Source organism: Astyanax mexicanus, chromosome 3, assembly GCF_023375975.1.
Source record: "Astyanax mexicanus isolate ESR-SI-001 chromosome 3, AstMex3_surface, whole genome shotgun sequence".
NCBI lineage: Eukaryota > Metazoa > Chordata > Actinopteri > Characiformes > Acestrorhamphidae > Astyanax > Astyanax mexicanus.
Genome location: NC_064410.1, coordinates 40,609,757 through 40,632,879, shown reverse-complemented (window position 1 = coordinate 40,632,879; position 23,123 = coordinate 40,609,757). Strand labels below are relative to the sequence as shown.

Below are 23,123 nucleotides of genomic sequence, written 5' to 3'. Positions count from 1 at the left end.
AGGGCTGTAACAATACACTCAATACAGCCCGCGATTCGATTCACTTCTCGCTGCTGGCTCCACAATCTAATGACTAGCCAAGTAGCCAAGAAGTTGCACAGCTCTGTGATGAGATTTCAGCTGGGAAGTGGGAAGCCTGGAGCTGGGAAGGAAGTGGAGGGTGTTGCATCTAATGAAATCTAATGTGCTGGTTGACTTGCTGATATCGCACATCATGTGCAGTGTCACATTTTTGCATGGCTTATTATGCATTATTCAACCACTTAGTTCTTAATTCTTTACACTATCACTTCCCCAACCTCACTTACTTTCAAGTACAGTTACTCATGATTGGGTATTCACATATTCACTTCTCAGAACTATTTTGTAACATATGCATATTTCTATTTCTATGGCACATCAGTCACTTTTATAATCAATGTCATTGCACCTTGCACTTTGCTTTGTTATTTATTTAATGACCATCAGCAACATCTACTGCACTTCTCCGTTTACAGATAGATCTTTACGTTGTTTAATAAGTTTTTTATAGCCTTATATATATTTTCTATTGTTCTATGTTTTAATTTATGTTTAGTATGTTTCTTATTGTATTGTACTGTTGCTGCTGGATGCCTAAATTTCCTTCGGGATAAATGAAGTATCTATCTATCTATCTATCTATCTATCTATCTATCTATCTATCTATCTATCTATCTATCTATCTATCTATCTATCTATCTATCTATCTATCTATCTATCTATCTATCTATCTATCTATCTATCTATCTATCTATCTATCTATCTATCTATCTATCTATCTATCTATCTATCTATCTATCTATCTATCTATCTATCTATCTATCTATCTATCTATCTATCTATCTATCTATCTATCTATCTATCTATCTATCTATCTATCTATCTATCTATCTATCTATCTATCTATCTATCTATCTATCTATCTATCTATCTATCTATCTATCTATCTATCTATCTATCTATCTATCTATCTATCTATCTATCTATCTATCTATCTATCTATCTATCTATCTATCTATCTATCTATCTATCTATCTATCTATCTATCTATCTATCTATCTATCTATCTATCTATCTATCTATCTATCTATCTATCTATCTATCTATCTATCTATCTATCTATCTATCTATCTATCTATCTATCTATCTATCTATCTATCTATCTATCTATCTATCTATCTATCTATCTATCTATCTATCTATCTATCTATCTATCTATCTATCTATCTATCTATCTATCTATCTATCTATCTATCTATCTATCTATCTATCTATCTATCTATCTATCTATCTATCTATCTATCTATCTATCTATCTATCTATCTATCTATCTATCTATCTATCTATCTATCTATCTATCTATCTATCTATCTATCTATCTATCTATCTATCTATCTATCTATCTATCTATCTATCTATCTATCTATCTATCTATCTATCTATCTATCTATCTATCTATCTATCTATCTATCTATCTATCTATCTATCTATCTATCTATCTATCTATCTATCTATCTATCTATCTATCTATCTATCTATCTATCTATCTATCTATCTATCTATCTATCTATCTATCTATCTATCTATCTATCTATCTATCTATCTATCTATCTATCTATCTATCTATCTATCTATCTATCTATCTATCTATCTATCTATCTATCTATCTATCTATCTATCTATCTATCTATCTATCTATCTATCTATCTATCTATCTATCTATCTAATGCTATCGTATTGTGTCTGATGTAATAGATAATAAAATAGCAAATATCAGATTTCAGGTTGTTTCTGGCTGTCCAGACTATCAAAAATCAATCTGAATACAATCTAGATATGCCAAAATCAGATGTGGGCTGGTAGTCTGAACATAACCATACATACAGCTCTGGAAAAAACATTCTATTATATGCTAGTGATTTCTGTAGGGTTGCCTTAAATGGAAAACTTCACAGAGAAAATTTGGAAAGTGAAAATGTACAATACATTAATCAATGTTCCCATATTTGGAAAAAGTAATCTTAAAGGTAAATATTCATTAGCTCTTAAAGAACAGTTTGTCCTCTGCCACACGTACAAGACTTTATCCATTACATTTTACATGTGGTGGACAGAGAGGGTTGTGGCCCAACTAAAGCAGCATTATAATAGAAATGCTATGACGACAGTTGGGGTGTATAACTCATTTTTACACCACTGTTGTGAATACAAATCACACTTTGAGCTCTCCATCAGAGAGCTGTGAAATGCATTTGTTAAAGGAGAACTCCAATGTGAAATACACTTTGAGTGTATTAAAATATGATAAAAAAAAGTACTTTGTTTCTTTTTTAAATAGCCCACCTCCATTCTCCCGCAGCTTTCTGAGATTTAGTATTTTGTGCAATTTGCCCAAACAGGCTTTTAGAATGAGTGAAACAGGGCATGTCTTGCACCATCAAACAATGTCTTATCTAGGCTCAAAGTAGCTCCACACTTCATTGGAAGAATCTTGAGAGCCCTGTTATTTAAAATGAGGTATTTAGAACTTTAAAACTGCACAAGACATTTATTAAAAGCCACTGTTTACATCCCATAGCGTAGGTAAATCTCAGAACGCCGCCATCTTAAATTTAAGTCACAATAAGTCAACCGTCAAGCGCGTATGAATATGTAGGATACTTAAGCAGATCCTTGGAAATGCATGAATTCCAGAACCAACAACAAATTACATAAATATTGCTCAAAAAGTTTTACTCTTCATGCTCAGCGGCTGACTTATTGTGAATTTAAGATGGCGGCGCCCAGAGGCTCTCTGGATTCTACCAATAAAGTGTGGAGCTATTTTAAGTCTGAATAACAGTAGAAAAAGCAATTTATCTGCAGGTGCAAATTATGCCCCGTCACATTCTAAAGCCTGTTTGGGTGAAGTGCACAAAATACTGGATATCAGAAAGCTGCAGGAGAGCGAAGGTGGGCTATTCAACAAAGATAAGTAACACCCAAAGAGCATTTCACTCTGGAGTTTTCCTTTAACAAACTGATAGATAGACAGAACCAGGCATCAGCAGTGAAACGAGCATGAGGGCTAAGGTAGGAGAGTAATATTACAGGAGCTTACACAAATACAACAAGGTTTTCATAAAAGGTCTCATGCAGCTTTAAGGGATGAAGTCACTGTCCTACTCTGTCATCTCCCACCAAACCCCTGAGCAAACAGTCTGGAAGCACATAAAGCCATTCATTCCAGTTATGCCATTACTTCTGTTTTCATGAAGTTATTTTTTTCATTTCTGCTTCTTCCTCTTTATTGGTAAACCAACTTGTCCACCTTCTTTAAACATAAAACATGTTTGTGATATTTATGCATTCTTTGATGTTGTTTTTCAACCATTCAGAGGATTAGGATCATTTCAAAATTCAAAAAAGGTGGCCTCGGTGCACATAACTACACATTTTCAACTCAAAAATATTCTTCATGCTATTCATTTTCAAACCACACGTTTCTTGCCACAGTCTCCTCTTCCTCCCCTCTTATTTTACCACTAAGTGCAAACAGCCCACACATAACTTTTTGGGCACTTTAAGGCCAACATTTTAGAGCACAAATATAATACCTGCACTAAAAAGGGAGAACTAGAGAAATGACTTCTGAGACAAACTTAGCTTTTCACTTTCTATGAAAGAATATCATTGCCGTCCAGTGAAAAACAAGTTTCTCAAAAACAGCAAGTTTACAGGAGAGAAAAAAAAACATTTAATCTTTTAATGTAAGTCAATGTAAGAATGTTTATTTAGGACCAATTTTAAGTATTTTTTGCTCTGTTCATCAAGAAAATTTGGAACAGTTATAGGGAGAGTTTGTCTGTTCAAATTATGTAGTAAACTAGAAATCGACAAATATGGAGATACTTGTTTTTATTGGACAACAACGATAATGCTAAACGCTAAATGCTTTGCTGTGATTCCTCATGCGCTGCATGTGGCCAAGGTGCCAAGCATTTCAGGGGCGAACAGTGGGGGGGGGGTGGGCGAGGCAGTGGGCATACTTGGCGGGGAAGCCAGCACCAGCTGTCGCCGTGCAGCACTTGGCGCAGGAACACTCACAAAGGAATTTATTTTGATTATTTATGCACCTTTTCGGACACATTGTGCCTGGCTTTCTGATTTGTGTTTTGATAATGAAATGAGTCAGGCCTGTCCCTTCTGGCGCCCGCCTCTGATGCAGGACATTTATCGCCTCTGTGTAAAAGGAGCTTCTATCAGCAAGACTGAAATGCTGAAACTCCTCCTGTTAAAGAGATGGTGGTTCGCCCGCTTGACTAGTTTCATTAAAATCCCCCCACCTGGGGAGAGATTAAGGTCGCCACAATAGCTTAGGCTGATGCAGGTGTTCTGTGGACACAGTGTGCGCTTTGGCTGCAGCTGCCCGCTGGCTCTGCAGCTTCCTGCAGTGGAGTGGCTCCTCCAGCACCGAGCACAGACATAATGGACCCCCAATCAATCGTCTGAGCCGATGGAATTACACACAAGGACATTATTATCCTCCTCTCAAAGGCTGCTTTTGGGCGATAACATAATCGCTCTCACGCCATAAAAAGTATCTGGTTTCAGTCATTACTCTGCTGATGTTATTCTGAAAGACAGCTAAGAGCTCTGAGCAATTCTCTGAAAAAGTAACAACTGAGAAACCAATCATATTAGCTGACATCACATTTTATAACACACGGCTTCACCACCTAAGGCTCGCGATACCATCTGGCATGAGGAGTTCAGATTATCTGCCAATTCTGCCAACACAATGTCTACTTCACATCTATGGACATCTAGGAGATAGAGTTGTACCTGACAGCCCACAGGTGTGAGTGCACTCGGACCAGGAGGACCAGTCAGACAGCTGGCAGTTGATGGGACACTCCACCACACAGGAAGCATTCATCTGCCATTTCCTCTCTAGATTAAGCTGAAACACAGAGATGTGTTTGATTAAGGGCATGGACAGAAATGGTACAACCAAAAATACAAACCTAAATCTGGAAAAGTATGTTAAATCCAAAAATAAAAAAAGGGTTTCTTAAATTTACTTTGCCTTTTATTGCATTGCAGAGAGTATAAGAATAATTTCTGCATTTTAGACCTACAACATATTCCAAAAAAGATATTAGCATTATTAGAATTATTGCTTTATCTGACCACAATACACATTTCCACAGTGTGATGGGGATGTCCATCCCTGATGTCTCCAGAGAAGTTCAGAGAAGTTGACACTGCTTATGGACATGATTAACATAAGACAAGTGGCATTTGTGAATCTAACTTTGTATTATAGTGCTTGACAAATATTTGACAAGGTAATCCTTTAATCATGTCGTCCTATCAGTTACTATTGTTGATTAATGGCTCTTGATGCAGTGCTGTGTGAGAGATTGAACAGATATTGAGCTTAGCCTTGTGCCCTTGGGCTGTAGAAGGAGAAATAGGCAATAAGCAAAGCCCTTCCCATCTTTCTTTGAGAAACTCTGTTTTATTTAATTAATTTATTATTTAAATACATTTCTCATGCATTTATTACAAATGAAGATCATCTCCCCATATTTGTTCTTTAAAGAATCAGCCTTTTGTATATGATTACAATACTTCTAGCCTTCAATTGCTCCTCTTCCATTTTTTTGTGTAATGTGTTGCAGGCCAGAAATCCAGGTATGGATGAATATAAACAAATAAAGTAGAGCAGACAAATCATGAAATATATTGGGCTCATACTGTCTGCAATGAAATACAAAAAAAAATACTAAGCTTTTTTTTATCCATTTTACATACTATCCCACCATTTCTGATTTTTGGGGTGAAGTACCATAGACCTGCTAATGCTAATGAGTGTGTAATCATACCTCATCACAGAACTTGAGATCCACAGACTTGCCGTCACTGCGCACACAGTCCAGCATACGTGTCTTAATGCCACTGCCACACACAGCCCGTTCACTCAGCTGACACGTGCTCCAGTCTGGAGAATAAAAAAAAACATTATGAAGCATTAAAACCTAATTTTCTAATAAAAACAACATCATGAGATGATACCATGAGTTTGCCACTGGGAGTTACCTGTGATGTTGTAGGAGTAGTGGAAGCAGTTGGTGTTGAGGGTGCATGGCTCTTTCTCAGTTGTGGGTGGACACTGCTTTGATTCTCCAGGCTGACGGATGGGGCTGGCCTTTTTTTCACGAGTGTTGTTTGCATTGCATGGCTAAAAGAAGCAGAAAACTCTCTGTGACCCCAATGTTAATTAAACATCAGACAGGAGAGAAAAGCTAATGCTGAAAGACTGTCAGAAGGTTTCCAGCAGAATGACTTTTGCTTGAAAATGAGAATAAATATCTTACTGTTTCGAGCACTGCTTAGCCTAACTAATAAAAGAAATCTGAATGTCAAGGCATTCATTCAGAGGCTACGTTCTCCCTGCCATTTCTCCTGCAGGGACACTTTCTGCTTGCACGGTAATTAACATCCTTTTCCCAGTTCTGTGGCACAGCGCCTGGGAGTTCTATTTGATGTGATGGAGCATCCATCCCCCTCAATAATGAAAATTCTCAAAAATGCCAATTTTTACACCAAGCAAAGCCACCACAAGCAATTTTAAACAGCGAGAGCGACCCACCCAAGCAGAATGGACCTATTCCTAGATCCCGCCTATCTGCCCGCGCCTTCTTTTTATTCGAATGCTGCCCGGGAACCCGCTGAGTCGGAATGGCATGACTTTAAATCAGTGTGAGCCGAGCCCGTGAGCAGCTCTGAAAAACATGCTGTGTTGTACAACCCTCTCAACGGGAGAATGGAAAAATCGGTGGGGGGAAGAGGAGCAAGGGCCTCCCACTGACCAGTCAGTTCACATTAGAGGTGTCAGATCGGGGTTTAGGGGGTTGAAAGAGCTCTAGGCTCACCGGGGCTTTGAAGAAGGGCCGAACCCACTTTCATATTACACACCATGCTGAGCCGACTGTGAGCCTAAGGTTCAGATACATATTAAAATGTCACCTGAGAGAAGAAGGAGCCACAATGCCAAAATGGAACCAGTAGCACTAAGAAAAATTCCCAAAACAGTCCAAAACAAGTTCACGGGTCAAACTGAACTGGCTTCATTTTCTTACCAGTGGGCATCGACTCCAGGGGCTCCAGTCTGAGAGAACGCAATCTTCTGGACAGGGCAGCTTGCTTTCCCGGGCTCCTAGGGGCATCTCCTCTGGGTCACACAGGTAGTCCTCCACTGTGTCTGAAGGGCCATCGATTGTATTTTGCATACACCTTAGAAAAATGGATTTAAATGTAAGAAAATCAATACTAGACACGTCTGTCGCAATAATATGTTTTTATTTAGACTATATATTACCCTAGAAAGGGACAATAAACATCTTTAAAAAAAATAAAATAAATAAATATCATACAAAAATAAACACAGATACAAATATAAACACTGTTTTTATAATGTGTATCTAAATGTTCTTAATAATTAAAAGAAATAAATGCAAATCATACCTAACTTTCCTGGTCTGCACACCCTCCCCACAGTTCTCCTTCAAGTCCACATTGCTGACTTTCCACACACTCCAAGGTTCAGCCAGCCAGACATACTGACCGCAGTCACTCTGACATGGTACAACCTCATACACCTGTCAAACCATCCCACACACATGCATTTAATTAAATATTAATCAACCTCTCACATATTAAATATAGAGTACTACTCTTGATAATACACATTCCTCACCTGAGCCTGTGGTGCGATTATCCATTATCCAAAGATACAGAAGAAACAGAAAAAAGCAGAAGAGAAGAACAGTGTGAACACATGGCTACAGTGATTAACTACTCCTTTAAAGCCTTTCAAACTCTGAAATGAAGTCCTAACTGTGGACTAGCGTCCATGATATTGAATAAAACATGACGTATACATGTTTTACTGTTAATGTTTAATGATCATGTTAAATAAACATGATACATACTGAATAGTGCATCCCCTGTTGCGCATTAAACTAAAATAATATTCTGTTTGGTCCTTTAATGAAATATTAACGATAGCCTGGTAATCCAATTGAACATTAAAATGGACCACAGACCCTCTTTATCCCCAGGTGGCGAACAAACAGCAGCAACTTTGAAGTCACCAACTCACCTGATTAACATGGTCCAGTTTTGGGCATGGGCGTCCGCCATTGTAGGGCTTCTCCCTGAGCCATTTTGACCGCACTTTGACGCCACTACCGCAGGACTTGCTGCAGCGTGACCAGTTGGACCACTCGCTGAGTTTGCAATCGGAGGGGCAGGGAATGATGCAAGCTTCTTCAATGTAACCTAGATGAGCAAAATAATAAGGAAAAAAACATATGAAATCAGAACATATCAAAACATATCAAATACAGCAGAACAAAACAGAATTGGGTCTCCGGGTGATCCAGCGGACTAAGGTGCAGCTTGCCATCAGCTGCCGGAGCCTCGAGAGAGCACAATTGGCCTTGCTCTCTCCGGGTGGGTAGATGGCGCTCTGCCTCCCCACATCACTCTTAAGGTGATGTCAGTCATCACAAGGCATCTGTGAGCTGATGTATTGGAACTGAGTCACTGCGCTTTTCTCAGAGTGCGCTGTGATGCTACTCAGCAATGCTGCATCAGCAGCAGTACAAAAATAGGCAATGATTGACTTTGCATGTATCGGAGGAGGCATGTGCTGGTCCTCACCCTCCTGGTGTTGGGACATCACAAAAAAAAAATGTGGGTGGGATTATCAGCATAGCTAAATTGGGGAAAGAGTGCGATTTAAAAAAAACAGAATTTTGCTGTAGATCACAGTACAGATGGTGTGCTAATTTAATTTGTGCTCCTTAGTTTGGTCAATATTGCATTTTAAGCTTAGCAACTTAAACACTTTAGTACAGGCCGTGGCATTGATGGCTTCTGAAATTATGATATTCTATCTATTGACAAGCTGGCACCCTAGAGGTGCTAAGCCATTTACATAAAAAAATAAAAAATAAAAACTGAAAATAGAAAAAAAAAAATGTTTTTAGGTAGTGTAATTTCATAGTTTTTGAGTGGTACAATAGTCCATCATCAAAGTGTGAAGAGCTCATTAGCTCATTTTAAGACTTAAAACAAAAAAGTACTTAACAAATTGAAAGGAGGAACACAGACTAAATTTACAAAATATTTCTGAAATTTTAGCTACAGCTCATTTACTCATGTTTTTAACTTTAAATATAATTCAATAAAATGAGATGTTGAACTAAAAATGTGAGAAAAGTTAGCATTTTTACTAAACTAAGTTTAAATAAATAAAAAAGATTATTTAAACAGTTAACTTTATCTTGATTATGAACAATGAATGATTATTGTAATGAACAACAGAAGTTACACAGTGTACAGAGTCATTTGGCTAGTATGTTTTAAGAGGACAGTACATAAACATACATTAGGGATTGTCAGATATATATATATATATATATATATATATATATATATATATATATATATATATATATATATATATATATATATATATATATATAAACATTTTGATTACTTGCTCAGGCTTATTTGTCAAGTGCTGCATTAATAAGCCTAGAGAATATAGTGAACTGAAAGTGAACATTTGTATCAGAGTGCTGAGCGGCTGATCTAAATTAATACTAAATTCATCCGCTGAGCTCATTTTCTACATCGTGTTCCTGCATCATTCATTTGTTCAGTCATTTAGAATGTGAACTGAGCCCATATTTTAAATAAGAATTTAGAAAGGCCAATCATCAGCCATGTTATCGCCAAAGCTGGACAAAAATGTAAAAGAAATAAGGAATAAAGAATCTTCTACTAATGTGGAATGAGAAAGACATATTAGAATTTAGTGACTGAACTTTCTCATGCTTCTTAGTATCATTTATTCTTATTATCTAGTATAAGTAATACCATCATATTCTGCCAAATCAGAGGGAATGGGGACGTTCTAAGGCAAGTTAGTAGCCATGGTGATGGTTGAGATAAAGTCAATAGAATTAGTTTAGTGTGAATGTGTCTTTCTTCAAACAATTATCTCCACTCTTCACGTGTGATAGGGATCCACCCATCACTGTGGATTACTTTCATGTCCTTTCGGCTTTGAAGAAAGATGCTTTGAAATCGGAGAATAGAACATGATCTAGAGATACTGTATGAAGTAAAATATGTTTCTTTTGTTGAATTACTCTAGTATTGGAATGAATTCCTGTTTTTTTATATATATATTATTCAAAAGTCAGTGAGCTCAGACTACTGCTTGCCTAAAGGTTGTCTTTCAGAGGTTGAAAAACTCCACAAATTTGACGGCCCCCTGCAAACTGCCTGAGGCAGCATGTCAGTCCAGCTCACAAAATGGCAGCCGTGCTTCACACGGGGAACACTGTGGGTTCAGACTGGAGAGATGAAGTAGATAGGGCAGCTTAGATGATGCAGTCAGAGACAGAGACGGAGAGAGGGGGAGGAAAAAGGAAAGCTGTCTCCAGCAGCACGGCTCCAGGCTCAGGATGCTGAGTCTCTGAGCCCCTCACAGGCTTCACGCTGGGATTACACCATCCAGACGAGAGCACAGGAATCAAACTTGACCGTGACTCATAAAAAGAACTAGTCTTAACATCTATGCTATCTGCGCACCCCCACCCCTTCCCAAAAAACAAAACACAAAAAAAAACACAAAAAAAACAACCAAAAAAAGAAGATTCTTGTCAGGCAGCTCCAGCATTCGCCGCACTTTAAGGGGGGCCCTAATGTATTTTCTACGGAACATTCTCAGACACCCAAACACGGATTCCCAGCACTCTCTCTCCTCTGCTTCATGCCGCATATATGCAGATGCTAATTCGGCTCGGCTGGAGACGCCTTGACAGATTTAGGCTGTGAATGATGCAGCAGGGCTCTCTCACTCCACATTGATTCGCTTCTATTGAATTTCCCATCAGTGGATACTAAGCGCACACAATGAGGCAAGTGCTTTCCTGTCTCCCATTGAGATGGACCACATGGAAATTGATCATGGAGAGCAAGCACAAAATGGCTAAGCAATATTTAGGTTTGTGAAAACACAATAGACAAACATGCACATTATATCCAAGTATAAAAAAGGAATTTCATGGATTGTTTAAATTGTGTATGACTATATATAATACAGAATGGAGGAGTACAGTATTTGTGTACTTTGTGAGCAAAAAACAACTAGTTTAAAATAACTGCAATAATAAGATTTAGCTTCCTTAATAAGTTCAGCGCAAGTATCTGCAAAGCAGCAGCTTTAGAGTAGAGAGAAAAAAACCTTCTAAACGTTCAATGGAAGTCAATGTAGAAAGAGTTTATTTCAGATAATTTGTAGTTTTCAAGTATTTCTATTGGTCCATTCATCAAGAAATTGTGGCACAATGTAAGGGACAGTTTGTTTGTTTAAACTATGTAGTAAACTAAAAATCGACAAAAATGAGGATCCTTGTTTTTCACTGGACAGCGACAGTATGCATCCTTTATCTACTTATTTGACAGTCATTTAACTAACCCTGGATCACACTAAATTAGAGATTTTACAATTGATTTCCCATTTGCTGAATATTTTTCGGGAAAAAAAGCCTCTAAATTCATTAGTGTATATACAGGGGTTGGACAATGAAACTGAAACACCTGGTTTTAGACCACAATAATTTATTGTCCTGACGGACAGTTCTGGTGGAAACAGGAGAGTTGAGGTGCACATTGAATTCTGCCGTGATTTGGGCAGCCGTGGTTTTATGTTTTTTATATACAATCCAGGTTAGAACAGAACATCCCTTTCAGACAGCTTCCTCTTGCGTCCACAGTTAATCCTGTTGGATATGGTTCTTCCTTCTTGGTGGTATGCTGACATTACCCTGGATACCGTGAAGACTGACCCCCAGGCTGGTCCAATTTAACCATAAAACCTCCCACACTAAAATGACAGGTGTTTCAGTTTCATTGTCCCACCCCTGTATTTACAATTATATTCTATCCTGTGCTGTGTTTAGTGAGCCTTTGTGATTAATTCATACCATGGCTGTTGCATCGAGACGTCTCCACTAGCCGGTTGTCCTGGTCGTAGCACACCATGGCCTGGTAACGGTAGCCCTGACCGCATTCTTTGATATCGCCCTGCACCTTCATGCCCAGAAGACCCTCCACACGTCCTCCCTCAGGCAGGATACAGTCTGACCAGTTCCCCACGGGCTGGGCGTTGTATTTGTTGCAAGGACAATACTGGGTCTCACTCAAAGGATATATCTGAGTGTTCTTACAGTGGTCACGCTTCTTACTTTTACCTAAGGGCATAAAACACACACACAGTTTAACAGTTAAAAAAGCTCTGCTTTCTGTGACTTGAAAAAGCTCAAGAACATCATTCCTATTCAGAGTGGATTCCACTGCAAATAAAAAATAACTATTATTTAGATTCATTCAAGCTGATCTACTGTTTCCTTCTTAAGATGGCCCATAAATGTTCCTCTGTATTTTCCCAACTGCTCAAAACACTCACTTAGGTCTGTTGACCATGAGTAAATAGATTTATCCAAACTAAACCGAAGGCACATAGGCTTAATCCAACGTAATCCTGTTGCAAAGTTGTGCGATTCAAGGGCATCTCTAAAAGGACGGGTACGACTTGCACCAAGATTACAATTATCCCCTCTCAGCAATGCGGTAAGCACTTTAACTAGACAATTAGTGACAGTTTTTACAATTGTGTAAGATACTTTTACAGAATGATCAAACACATGGGCTAATTAGCTTCATTAAGACCTTGTGCTCTTGATGCAAGATTTTAAAAACAACCCTTTAAAAGCTAATAATTAGTCCACATCATGACTCAGTTAGCTTTTACTAAATATTAAATGCTTTACAAGTACAGCTTAGTATTTGACCGACCCGCTGGGAAAATGGCTAACATCGTGTCCAAAAGGTCTATTAAATCTGTGCTGCTCACCCACTAGTGCCCTCCTGCGAGTTCGCACTCCCACACAATCAGCTGCACAGGACGAGAACTTGGACCAGCTGGTCAGTTGGCAGTCGTCCTGACACGGGAGCTGACAGGACTGGGTGAGCGAGGGCATCGGACCGGCCAGCTTCAGACAGACCCCGATATCAACCTGCCCACCGTCCTGCTTTCTGCAGGAAACCGCTTCAGAGGAAAAAGGAGAAGAATAATTACAATAATATGTGAAATTCAGCTGAAATTCTACCACTTAAAGTTACAAAGAGACAGTAAAACAAAAATTAAACTTCAGGATAAATAACCAATAAGGCTAACAGCTTTCTAGGGTGTTGCTATATGGTCAAACTCTGTGAACTTTTTGAAAGTTTTTTAGGTATTAGGCTGCACAAAAAAAGCTTAATACCACATTCCCACAAATGATTTTGCTCACTCAACAATTCGTTTTATTAAGGCTTTCATTAAGGCTTTTTACTCAATCAAATGGGTGAAAAAAAAATCAAACTTTGTTAAGTCGATTTATAATGGTATACCAGGTGGTTGCTATGGTGTCGATAGATAGTTGCTTTTGTATTGGAGGTGGAGAATATGGTTTTCCAAAGTGATTAAGTGATTAATACATGGGTGATATAATGTTGCTAAATAATTTCTATGTTGTTGCTTAGTGGTTGCTATGGTGTTGCTAGGTAGTAGCTATGGTATACCAGGTTCTGCCTAGTTTGTAAATTTGCTTCTTAAGGCCTCGGCATACTTCATGTGGAGACGACGTTCGCGTGGCTCTAGCGAACAATGTGACGTAATTGCGGAGAAAACGAACAGGCGCGGACATCGCACAGGGGCTTCGTTCGCCGTGTCGTGCACATGGAAGCTGGGCGAACTCCACGGCCGAAGACACAACGCGACAAAGGCTGTGATTGGTCGTTAAAAAAGAGGCGTGCCAAGAAAACAAACATGGATGATTTTGAAGAAAGGCTGGCTGAGCAGGTACAGCGGTAGCCTAACCTTTACGATTCACGCGTTTTATAGTATTTCACACGTTGCCATACAGGAGCTTGTTTAGACAGAGCGCGATGATTTTCCGGTAGTCATGAAACTAAGCGTTACTAATGTAACAGCACCACCTGCAGTTGTGGAGCATGCGAGACAGGCAAAGTGAAGCCGCAGAAAGTATGCCAGCTCGAAAGCTCGCGAAAGCGCGCTTGACTTCGTGCAATGCTCACGAAATTCGTTTCGCTGGAAGTATGCCGAGGCCTTTATAAATGTCCTTCTCTTGCTTATGACCATGCATTTTAGGAAAGAGGTATAATGCACTGGATTTATAGAAGCTCTTAAAATAAAGTAACGCTGTGTTCACATCAAGGGACCTAAATTTGCCTCAAAACCCCTTTTTACTTAACATACAAATGAAAGTCTACATACAGTTGTTACTTTTTGCTTTCACACAGGGAACGCTGAAGCACTCCAACACCCTTATCCACACACACAGAACAAAACTGACCACCAGGTGATGGATCAGCATGGAGGTGGTGTAATGCTTATCGACTGCTGTAGCTGAACAGATTCAGGCGTGTTTCAGTGAGAGGGGGTATAAAAGGCCCTGGATTGGATTGCCTCTCTACCCGTGTCTGTGCTTAGCAGGAGGATACAATTACAGGTAATGAGACCTAATGTAGAAAGACCTGCTAAAAGATGCTCTGTCTTATGATCTGATCCAGACTAATGCCTCTTTTCTTTATGCTGGTAATAGTAGTCTGAGAGCAGATGTGCTCTGTCAGAGAGCCTCTTAGGCTTTACTTTCTTTTATGGGCCCTGCAGAGTTCAGTGTTTTCACTTCTGCCCTATTTGGCGCCTCTGTAGTCTCCAACAAGCACTTTAACTCTTACTACTTTTGTAATTAATTGAATTAAGCAAAAGATCTTATCGTCTTCTCCGCTAAGCTAAGCAAGGTGAATCTACCATGCAGTGTCTGAGAATCAGCTCTGTCAGGCCAGGTTGTTCTTTCTATTGATATGAAGAAGGTAAACAGCTACTTAAACTTACAGTGGCTTGCAAAAGTATTCATACCCCTTTCCATATTTCATTCAAGTCCAAAAAACACACAAGACAGGTCAGGGAAAAGGTTGTGGAGCAACAGTTTAAAGCAGACTTAAGCTTAAAAAAGATTTCCCAAGCTTTGAACATCTCACAGAGCACTGTTCAATCCATATATTATCCAGAAATGGAAAGAGTATGGCACAGCTGTAAACCTACTACCAAGACAAGAGCACTGGTCATGCAGAGATGCAGCCAAGAAGCCCATGGTTACTCTGGATGAAATGCAGAGATCCACATATCAGGTGGGGGAATCTGTGCACAGGACAACTATTAGTCGTGCACTGCACAAATGTGGTCTGTCGAACATGGTGGTGGAAGCATCATGCTCTGGGGATGCTTCACTTCAGCAGGGACAGGGAAGTTGGTCAGAGTTGGTGGGAAGATGGATGGAGCCAAATACATGTCAATCTTGTGAGAAAGCCTGTTGGAGTCTGCAAAAGACTTGAGACTGGGGTGGAGGTTCACCTTCCAGCAAGACAATGACCTTAAACATAAAGCCAGAGCTACAATAGAAGGGTTTAAAACTAAACTAAACTAAGTCATGTGTTAGAATGGACCAGTCAAGTCCAGACATAAACCCAATCGAGAACTTGTGGCAATATCCTCTTTCCACTTCATAATTGTATACCACTCTGTGTTGGTCTATCACATTAAATTCCAATTAAATGTATTCATGTTTGTGGTTGTTTTGTGAAAAAATATGGAAAAGTTCGAAGGGTATAAATACTTATATCACACAAACAGCTTCCATAAGTTACAGGAAGTCTGATCTTCTTTTAAAATGCTGGCTTGATGCACTCTCACCTATCCAAAACACCTAGCCCAGTGCTCACTCTGAGCTCGCCTACTGGGACTGTGTATGACGGATCTGAATCGTTATGGGGGTATTATTAGTATGTGCTTGAGCCTGGGGCTCAGCTTTCCGCTGCTTCTGAGAAGTTCCTTAACCTCTTGCAACACATCCTGCTTCAGATCCTGTAGCGTTTACACAGAGATTAATGTTGCATGCAGAAGAGCCCAGGGAAGCACTTTGATGCTAACTATCTCTCGCGCTCACTCTCAGATAGTGTTAGAAGTGGTAGGAGATAGTGAAGATTAACCACCTTCAATCCCACACACCTCCCTGCAGAGGCGTTAAGCTCATTTACCCACATGCTAAACACACCTAAACCCACAAACGAACCAACACACCTCAAAAAGCTCAAGTGATTTTTGTTTTGTAATAATTTTTGTTTTTTCCTGAACTCTCCCTTTAGTCAGCCCAGTCAGATTAGGCTTTACTTCTCCATTTTCAGCACAATTTATATCTGTCCTGAAACACTGCTAGCACTGTATTCACTGTAAAGTAGTTTATGTGGAGGGACAATTACATTAGTTATTTTGTGTAATGTGAAAAACTTGAATGAACTTGAACGATCCTATAGCTTTTCAGGATATTTGTTCAGTAATTTACATTAAGGACATTTTTACACCTGAAAATTCAAACCAGGCTTCGTGTTTTCATACAGTTCATACAATTAGGGTTCACGCTGAAGTTTACTGAGTGCACAAAAGAATTTCACATTGTTCTGGCATCACTGGCATCTACTTGACAATGATTGTTTTTTAGTAGGATGTGTACTGAACATTCAACAAATTGCTTTTTTTTTTCCAAGTTTATGCTGATTTCTGCTTCCCAGCCAGAATCTAACTACCTTTAAGTTTATGCACATTATATAGCAGAAGGAAAATGCATAACAGAATATAACAGATTACCCTTGAATTTCTTTTATTTCTTTTTATAAATAAGGGGTTAAGGGTCTATAGTAACAGAACATACAGGAATCGTCAAGTGTGTCAAAGTGTGTACACTAAGGGGTTTTTGATTACAGCACAACAAAGATTCTCGTTCATCATTTTTTGTTTGATTACAATGTCAGAAAATCTAAACCATCCAATCAGTGCTTACATACTGCAAACAAACCAAACAATGATTCATTTGATCCAGTCTAAGACCACCTTATTTGTCTGAAACTAATTTTGGTCTTTTGGTTCATATTGTGTTAGCTTTCACACCTGCTATCCTAGTTTAGACCAAACTGAAAGATACAGATCAAACAAATTAGATGTGAAAGAACCCTAAAATGTATTATTCAGTTAATGATAATTTATAAACAACTGCTAATTTCCAATCATTTTTGGATATTTCTTTTGAAAATGGACATTTTGTTCACTTGAACATACACCTACTGGTTATATTTTAGATACACATATCATATACATACAGCTCTGGAACAAACTAAGAGACCACTTCAGTTTCTGAATAAGTTTCTCTGATTTTGCTGTTTATATGTATATGTTTAAGTTAAAAGGCAAAAATCTAAATAAAAACATTGTCATTTAGAGCACTTATTTGCAGAAAATGAGAAATGGCCAAAATTATAAAAAAGATGCAGAGCTTTCAGACCTCAAATAATGCAAAGAAAACAAGTTCATATTCATAAAGTTCTTAGAGCTCAGAAATCAATATTTGGTGGAATAGCCCTGGTTTTTAATCACAGTGTTTTCATGCATCTTGGCATTTTCTTCTCCACCAGTCTTACACACTGCTTTTGGATAACTTTATGTCACTCCTGGTGCAAAAACTCAAGCAGTTCAGCTTGGTTTGAAGACCAAAGTCATCCTCTTGATTATATTCTATAGGTTTTCAATTTGGTAAAATAAAAGAAACTCATAATTTCTCTTATTTTTTTTTCCAGAGCTATATATATGGAAGGCTTACTGTTACTAGCTGTAACCCCATCTGTTGCAGCTTATCAGTCCCCCATACTTTAATTAATGCTAATTAATGGACATGAACGGACCACTACACAAGCACTGATGATCAGCAATGCACAGAAGTGGTACCATCATGGCATGTTAAGTATGTAGTTAGGAGCTGAAGTAGTGACCCACAAACATACTCTTGGATTTTAAGGGGCTTAAGAATGTCTCTGAATGATGATTTAATTGATACAGACTGTAAGAAGCCTCACAGAACCATTTAGGAAGCAATAAAGAGCTTACAATTCATTTAAAGGTAGGTTAAATTTAAAATGTTTGATTTCATTATATTTTCTTTACCTCTAGCCTGTAGTCCTGGACCACACGTTTCTTGAGCCCCTGGGCTGTCCTGCCGAATGGGCCACGGCACCAGTTGGCACCGCCGCCATTTATGAGTCTTCCACCTTTTAGCACAGGTAGAAATGTAAATAAAGCTTTATTAGTAAAAGAGTTTTTTTTAAACATACGTCTATAGAAAATAAATACATATAAATATAATACCATACATAAAATAGTACCTACTTATGGACATGATTCATTGTATGTGTTGTGCTTACCTGTAGCCAGTGCACACTGAAGGTGCCTCACATTCCTTCTCCTGGAAGAGCACTTCTGGACAGTCTTGCCCGCCATTGGCTGGCAGCTGAATGATGATCCGTTTTCTTGACTGCTTCTTCTTGGTGACTCCACCTTAAAAAAATGGGAAAAAAGTGAGGAACCTAAGCTGTAGTTCTTTAGCTCATTGTGTGACAAATCAAGGTATCAAAACAAGTGATGTTTACAGATTCACTGGATGCTTTTGGTAGCCATTAACAAGCTTCTAAAAAAACGTGTGAATATTTGTTTTTTTTTTTGTAGAACTATTGTACAATCGGTAGAGTTCAGAGTTCAATTTGTTGGTTTCCAGGCACAGTCAACAATTTTCTTGAGGTCAAACTTTTTAAAAGCGTATTGTTTGCCTGCCTTAGCCTCCACCCACTCATACATTGGATGCCATGAGCATGCTGGACCAATGTTCAGCCTCACAAGTTACACCCTTGTGGGTGTTTTCAAGCTGTTCCTTCATAATCGATTTACATACTGCTATAACATGACTTATAGTGACACAACATTAAGTACTGTGGGCAAAAAAACATAAATGGTATTCATTATGTTTGCCATACAAGTGTTTTTCTGAGCATTATGCCTAAATCCTGTTTTGTTTGTTTGCTGTGTATGAATAGTATCATTGTTCTACTCATCTCTGGCTTATATAATCATACAGTAACACAAATTGTGGTACTGTACCAGTTTTCTAACTCTGAGTACCCAGGCGAGCTCCAAGCCATTATTTCTTTTTTTTTTTTATATATATAAAATGTGTGAAGAGAATGTAGATAATTAGCTAATTGGACTCACTTTGGTATCACTATATCTACTAAACTTAGTTGGAAAAAGTCGGCTACTGGTCTGGGTTCAGATTTCTCAAGGCAAAAAAAAAAGGAAAACTTGTTGAATCAATTATTTTCTTTTTCACTTAAACCCTAATTCTACAAAAAGAATAATTATTATGGAATTAAATGCATCAAAGGCCCAAAAACACAGAAGCGCAAAAGCGTACAAGACCACAGCCTTATTAATACTGTACACCCACACATCCACACAAGTTTACTGAGCTGAGCTTACAAACAGAACAAAAATAAATATCAATGCTTTGAACATTAACAATATGATGTGCATTAACACTTCAAATATTTGCATCTGCATAAAGCCTGCTTTGAAGGCTAAACTCAACAGGAATAGACAGTTAACGCAGAGGAAACTGTCGGTGAGAAGACTTTAAAGGATTTCTATAGCAGATGCTTCCTTGGAAGGCGACACGTCAATACTTTTGCACGAATCACTCCTGGGATGCCGATCACACGCAATAAGCATGTTAACAAGCGTCTGGAGTCCTGAAGCGGCTTGCCTCATGCGGCACATTACGAGGAAATCGGCCCGCACTTTGCTTATTAAAGCATTTGTTCTGTTTCCGTACGTGCTGAGGGTTGCCAGGCAACAATCTATTTTTAAAGTAGTGATAAGCTGTCTGTGTGTGAACAACACGCCGCTTTTAAAGGCTTTGTGGATGCATAGATAGTTGCTAATTATTAATTTGTTCAGTGTAATATGTTTTCAATCTCGCCGCTGATTGTTATTCATGAGCGCTATCTTCATGACAATGCAGACGTTTCCTTGATAACATCTGTTATCTCGGCACAATGAGCAGAGAAAGGCTGTGCTCTGCTACAATAAAAAGATACAGCAAATGGTTCCATCAAAACTGAATTTGGATAAATGTTCTAATTGAGACTGGTTTAGCACTCAATTTATGCTTCATCAAGACTAAAACATTGATTTTCTTTTTTTTCCATGTTCAGCGTTAGCGTCTGCGTGTGTGTCTGTTAGTGTGTTTGTTTGAAATCGATAAATACCTGCATTACAGCTAGAAGGACAAGGGGTCCAATCACTGTAGGGTGTGACGATGCAGTCTCTTTTGCACGGCAGCAAGCACGGCCTTACTGTCTCTGGACGTAGACTCTCTGGGCACCTACAAGTATAAAATGTACATATGAAACAAATGAGACTCACTTTATAACTACAGTAGGTAGAAACAATCAAATACAGTTGTTAAACAGTTAATAAAACAACAAAATGTGAAATCAGAATTCTTACAGTGATGAGAGATGTTGTGTGCTTTTCATTATACACAGTTTTATAACCTAACATCTGCATTGTTGATAAGAATAAACCTATACGCTACTTAAAAGTGTTTAATGATCTAAGTTGAATATTAGACTGTCATTTTAAACTCCCCTTAAATTAATAACTAATAATTAGAAGCCCTGTTAATTATTACTGCTGTCATTGTTCCATTACTATTACATTAAGCAATATTCATGAATTGCATGAAACATTAGGGCATGTAAATGTACAGCCACAAGGAAAAAACAAACAATAGCAGCAGTTATTCTCTGGCACTCTGCTGTCCTCTTAACCCCTGACTGTGGCTGCTTTTAAGAGCTTTCATTCCAATTTCATTTCAGTTTATTAAATGCTGTAATACACACAAAAACAATATTTCATCTTTTAATATTAATTATTAAGCGCTTTTGTGCTGTGTATTATTCACCTGGAAGAACTGTCAGCCTGTATGCGTACAATCATTCCAAATGTAGTTAATAAGAATTGAGATAAAACTGAATTTGCTAACAAAATTGTTGTACATATTTAGAAGTGAGCAAAGATTCCAAATTCACACTGGAAAATGGAAATGTATTTGGAGTAATGTTTTTATTTAACCTAGATTAATCACAGGGCCAAGTTTGGCTGCAATATCTTGCAATAATGCACTCCTTTTACAGAGCCTTGTGACATCTTAGTATTTTAAGCAGTATTTAGCCTTGTAAATACTGGACTGATTACCATATTGTTCGGACTATAAGGCACACTGGATTACAAAGCACAGTATCAATGAACGCCTATATTCTGATCTATTTTTATGTATAAGGCGCACTGGATTATACGGTCCATTAAGTGACACTAGTAAGGATGCCTACATTGACGTGAGCAAGGGTGTTGCCCTGTTTTCCTTCTAATCAGAAAGCGTCAAAGCAAACAAGCCTGGAATTCATAAAATAAAAAAATAAATAAATAAATAAAAAAATAAAAAAGGTCAAATGTGCGCTGGATGTTAATCTACAAAGATTCCTCTCCTGAAAACGGTTTATTTACAGTAATCTTAGATTTACAATATTTCATCTAAGGGTACGTTTTCAGTGAAGTTTTCCAGCACTAAGGGTGCAGCAGCATTAGCATTAGCCGCTGCCCTCAGCCTTAGTGCTGGAGAAACTTCACCGAAAACTCATCATTATAACGCTGTACTTCAGTGTTGTAATGATTCAGAGTGGCTGAGTATATATATATATACACATCTCCTTAATGCCTGACTGATAGAATTTGTACATACGGCACATTACATTATAAGGCGCACTGCATACTTTGGGGAAAAAAATAAAGATTTTAAATGCATCTTATAGTCAGAAAAATACGGTACCATTCGAAAGGTAGGTTATTTTTTTATATTTTATATATAAATTAAACTCTCATTTTCTGTCTCTCTTTGTCTTAAGAAGAAGAAAGTGTGATCACAATTAATCACATAATTCTGTTGCAATTATTATTTTTTTTTTTTACTGTGACACCGAACCACTATTTTCATATAATATATTTACAATAACACTTAATATTTGTCATTTGTTAAATATCAGACTTTTAATAATATTTAATAATTTTAAAACTGTATTTCTATCTATTGTTATGTATTTTTTATTTCAGTTATAAAAGCACCTGAGTTGTGTATGACGGTATGTTATTAAATAAGAATTAGTATAAAAACACTGTACCACAAAAATTGCAGTGTTTTAGTTTTTGACATAATTTATATTATGCAGTTCGTTGTTTATTGTGTTCAACTTTCATTAATGGAGAACCAAGAGAAATGCGAAATGTGTTTTTGTGACACAAAGAACGTGAGATGAACATGGTCCTTGTCATTTTATTCGTCAACATCAAAATCAATAGTCTGCTATGTTTACTTCAAAAGGTCTATTAAGGCCTTTTCTAATCCTTGTAGTCTTTTTTTTTGGCATTTTTCTGACAGAGAGCGAGAGTGAGAAAGTGAGAGAGAGAGAGGGAGAGAGAGAGAGAGAGAGAGAGAATGTATGTGTGTGTGTGTGTGTGTGTGTGTGTGTGTGTGTGTGTGTGTGTGTGTGTGTGTGTGTGTGTGCAGGTAAACCCAGAGCTAGTTTAACCCCAGGTAGAAAGTGGGGCTCATTTCCATAGCCAGCATGCAGTCAGTGCAGCAGCTCACTGTTCCATAGCCACTGAAACAATCATTCTGCTATTAAACTGAATAAATAAATAGATAATTCTTCTCCTGGCAGACAGCTCCAGGGGATGACCAGACCCACATGCTTAAACAACAGTCTAGCAGCTCCTCCTTTCTCGGACTTTATATGCTACCTAAATCTATCACACTCCGAGGAGGCAGGAAGGACTGGAAGCAATGCAAAGACTTAACAAAAAGTTAAGGGCTATCTGAGCTACATGTGAGTTTCTGTACAACAATAGGGAGACAATACAGGAACAGAACAGGGTTTAAATAACTCAGTGATACCTCATCTTACCGATTTTTTCT

General features: G+C 38.1%; 1 protein-coding gene across 1 annotated transcript in view; it reads right to left on the bottom strand.

Moving 5' to 3' along the window:
* thsd7aa (thrombospondin, type I, domain containing 7Aa) overlaps positions 1 to 23,123 on the bottom strand; it is a 180,485-nt gene that overhangs the window by 29,823 nt on the left and 127,539 nt on the right. The window contains exons 9-20 of the mRNA XM_007249379.4: positions 20,359 to 20,474; positions 18,463 to 18,595; positions 18,206 to 18,309; positions 13,004 to 13,198; positions 12,075 to 12,341; positions 8,171 to 8,349; positions 7,766 to 7,771; positions 7,534 to 7,667; positions 7,149 to 7,302; positions 6,106 to 6,247; positions 5,892 to 6,007; positions 4,846 to 4,963 (exon numbers count right to left, since the gene is read on the bottom strand). Of these exons, the coding sequence (XP_007249441.3) occupies positions 4,846 to 4,963; positions 5,892 to 6,007; positions 6,106 to 6,247; positions 7,149 to 7,302; positions 7,534 to 7,667; positions 7,766 to 7,771; positions 8,171 to 8,349; positions 12,075 to 12,341; positions 13,004 to 13,198; positions 18,206 to 18,309; positions 18,463 to 18,595; positions 20,359 to 20,474 (1,664 nt within the window). The remainder of the gene's footprint in view (positions 1 to 4,845; positions 4,964 to 5,891; positions 6,008 to 6,105; positions 6,248 to 7,148; positions 7,303 to 7,533; positions 7,668 to 7,765; positions 7,772 to 8,170; positions 8,350 to 12,074; positions 12,342 to 13,003; positions 13,199 to 18,205; positions 18,310 to 18,462; positions 18,596 to 20,358; positions 20,475 to 23,123) is intronic.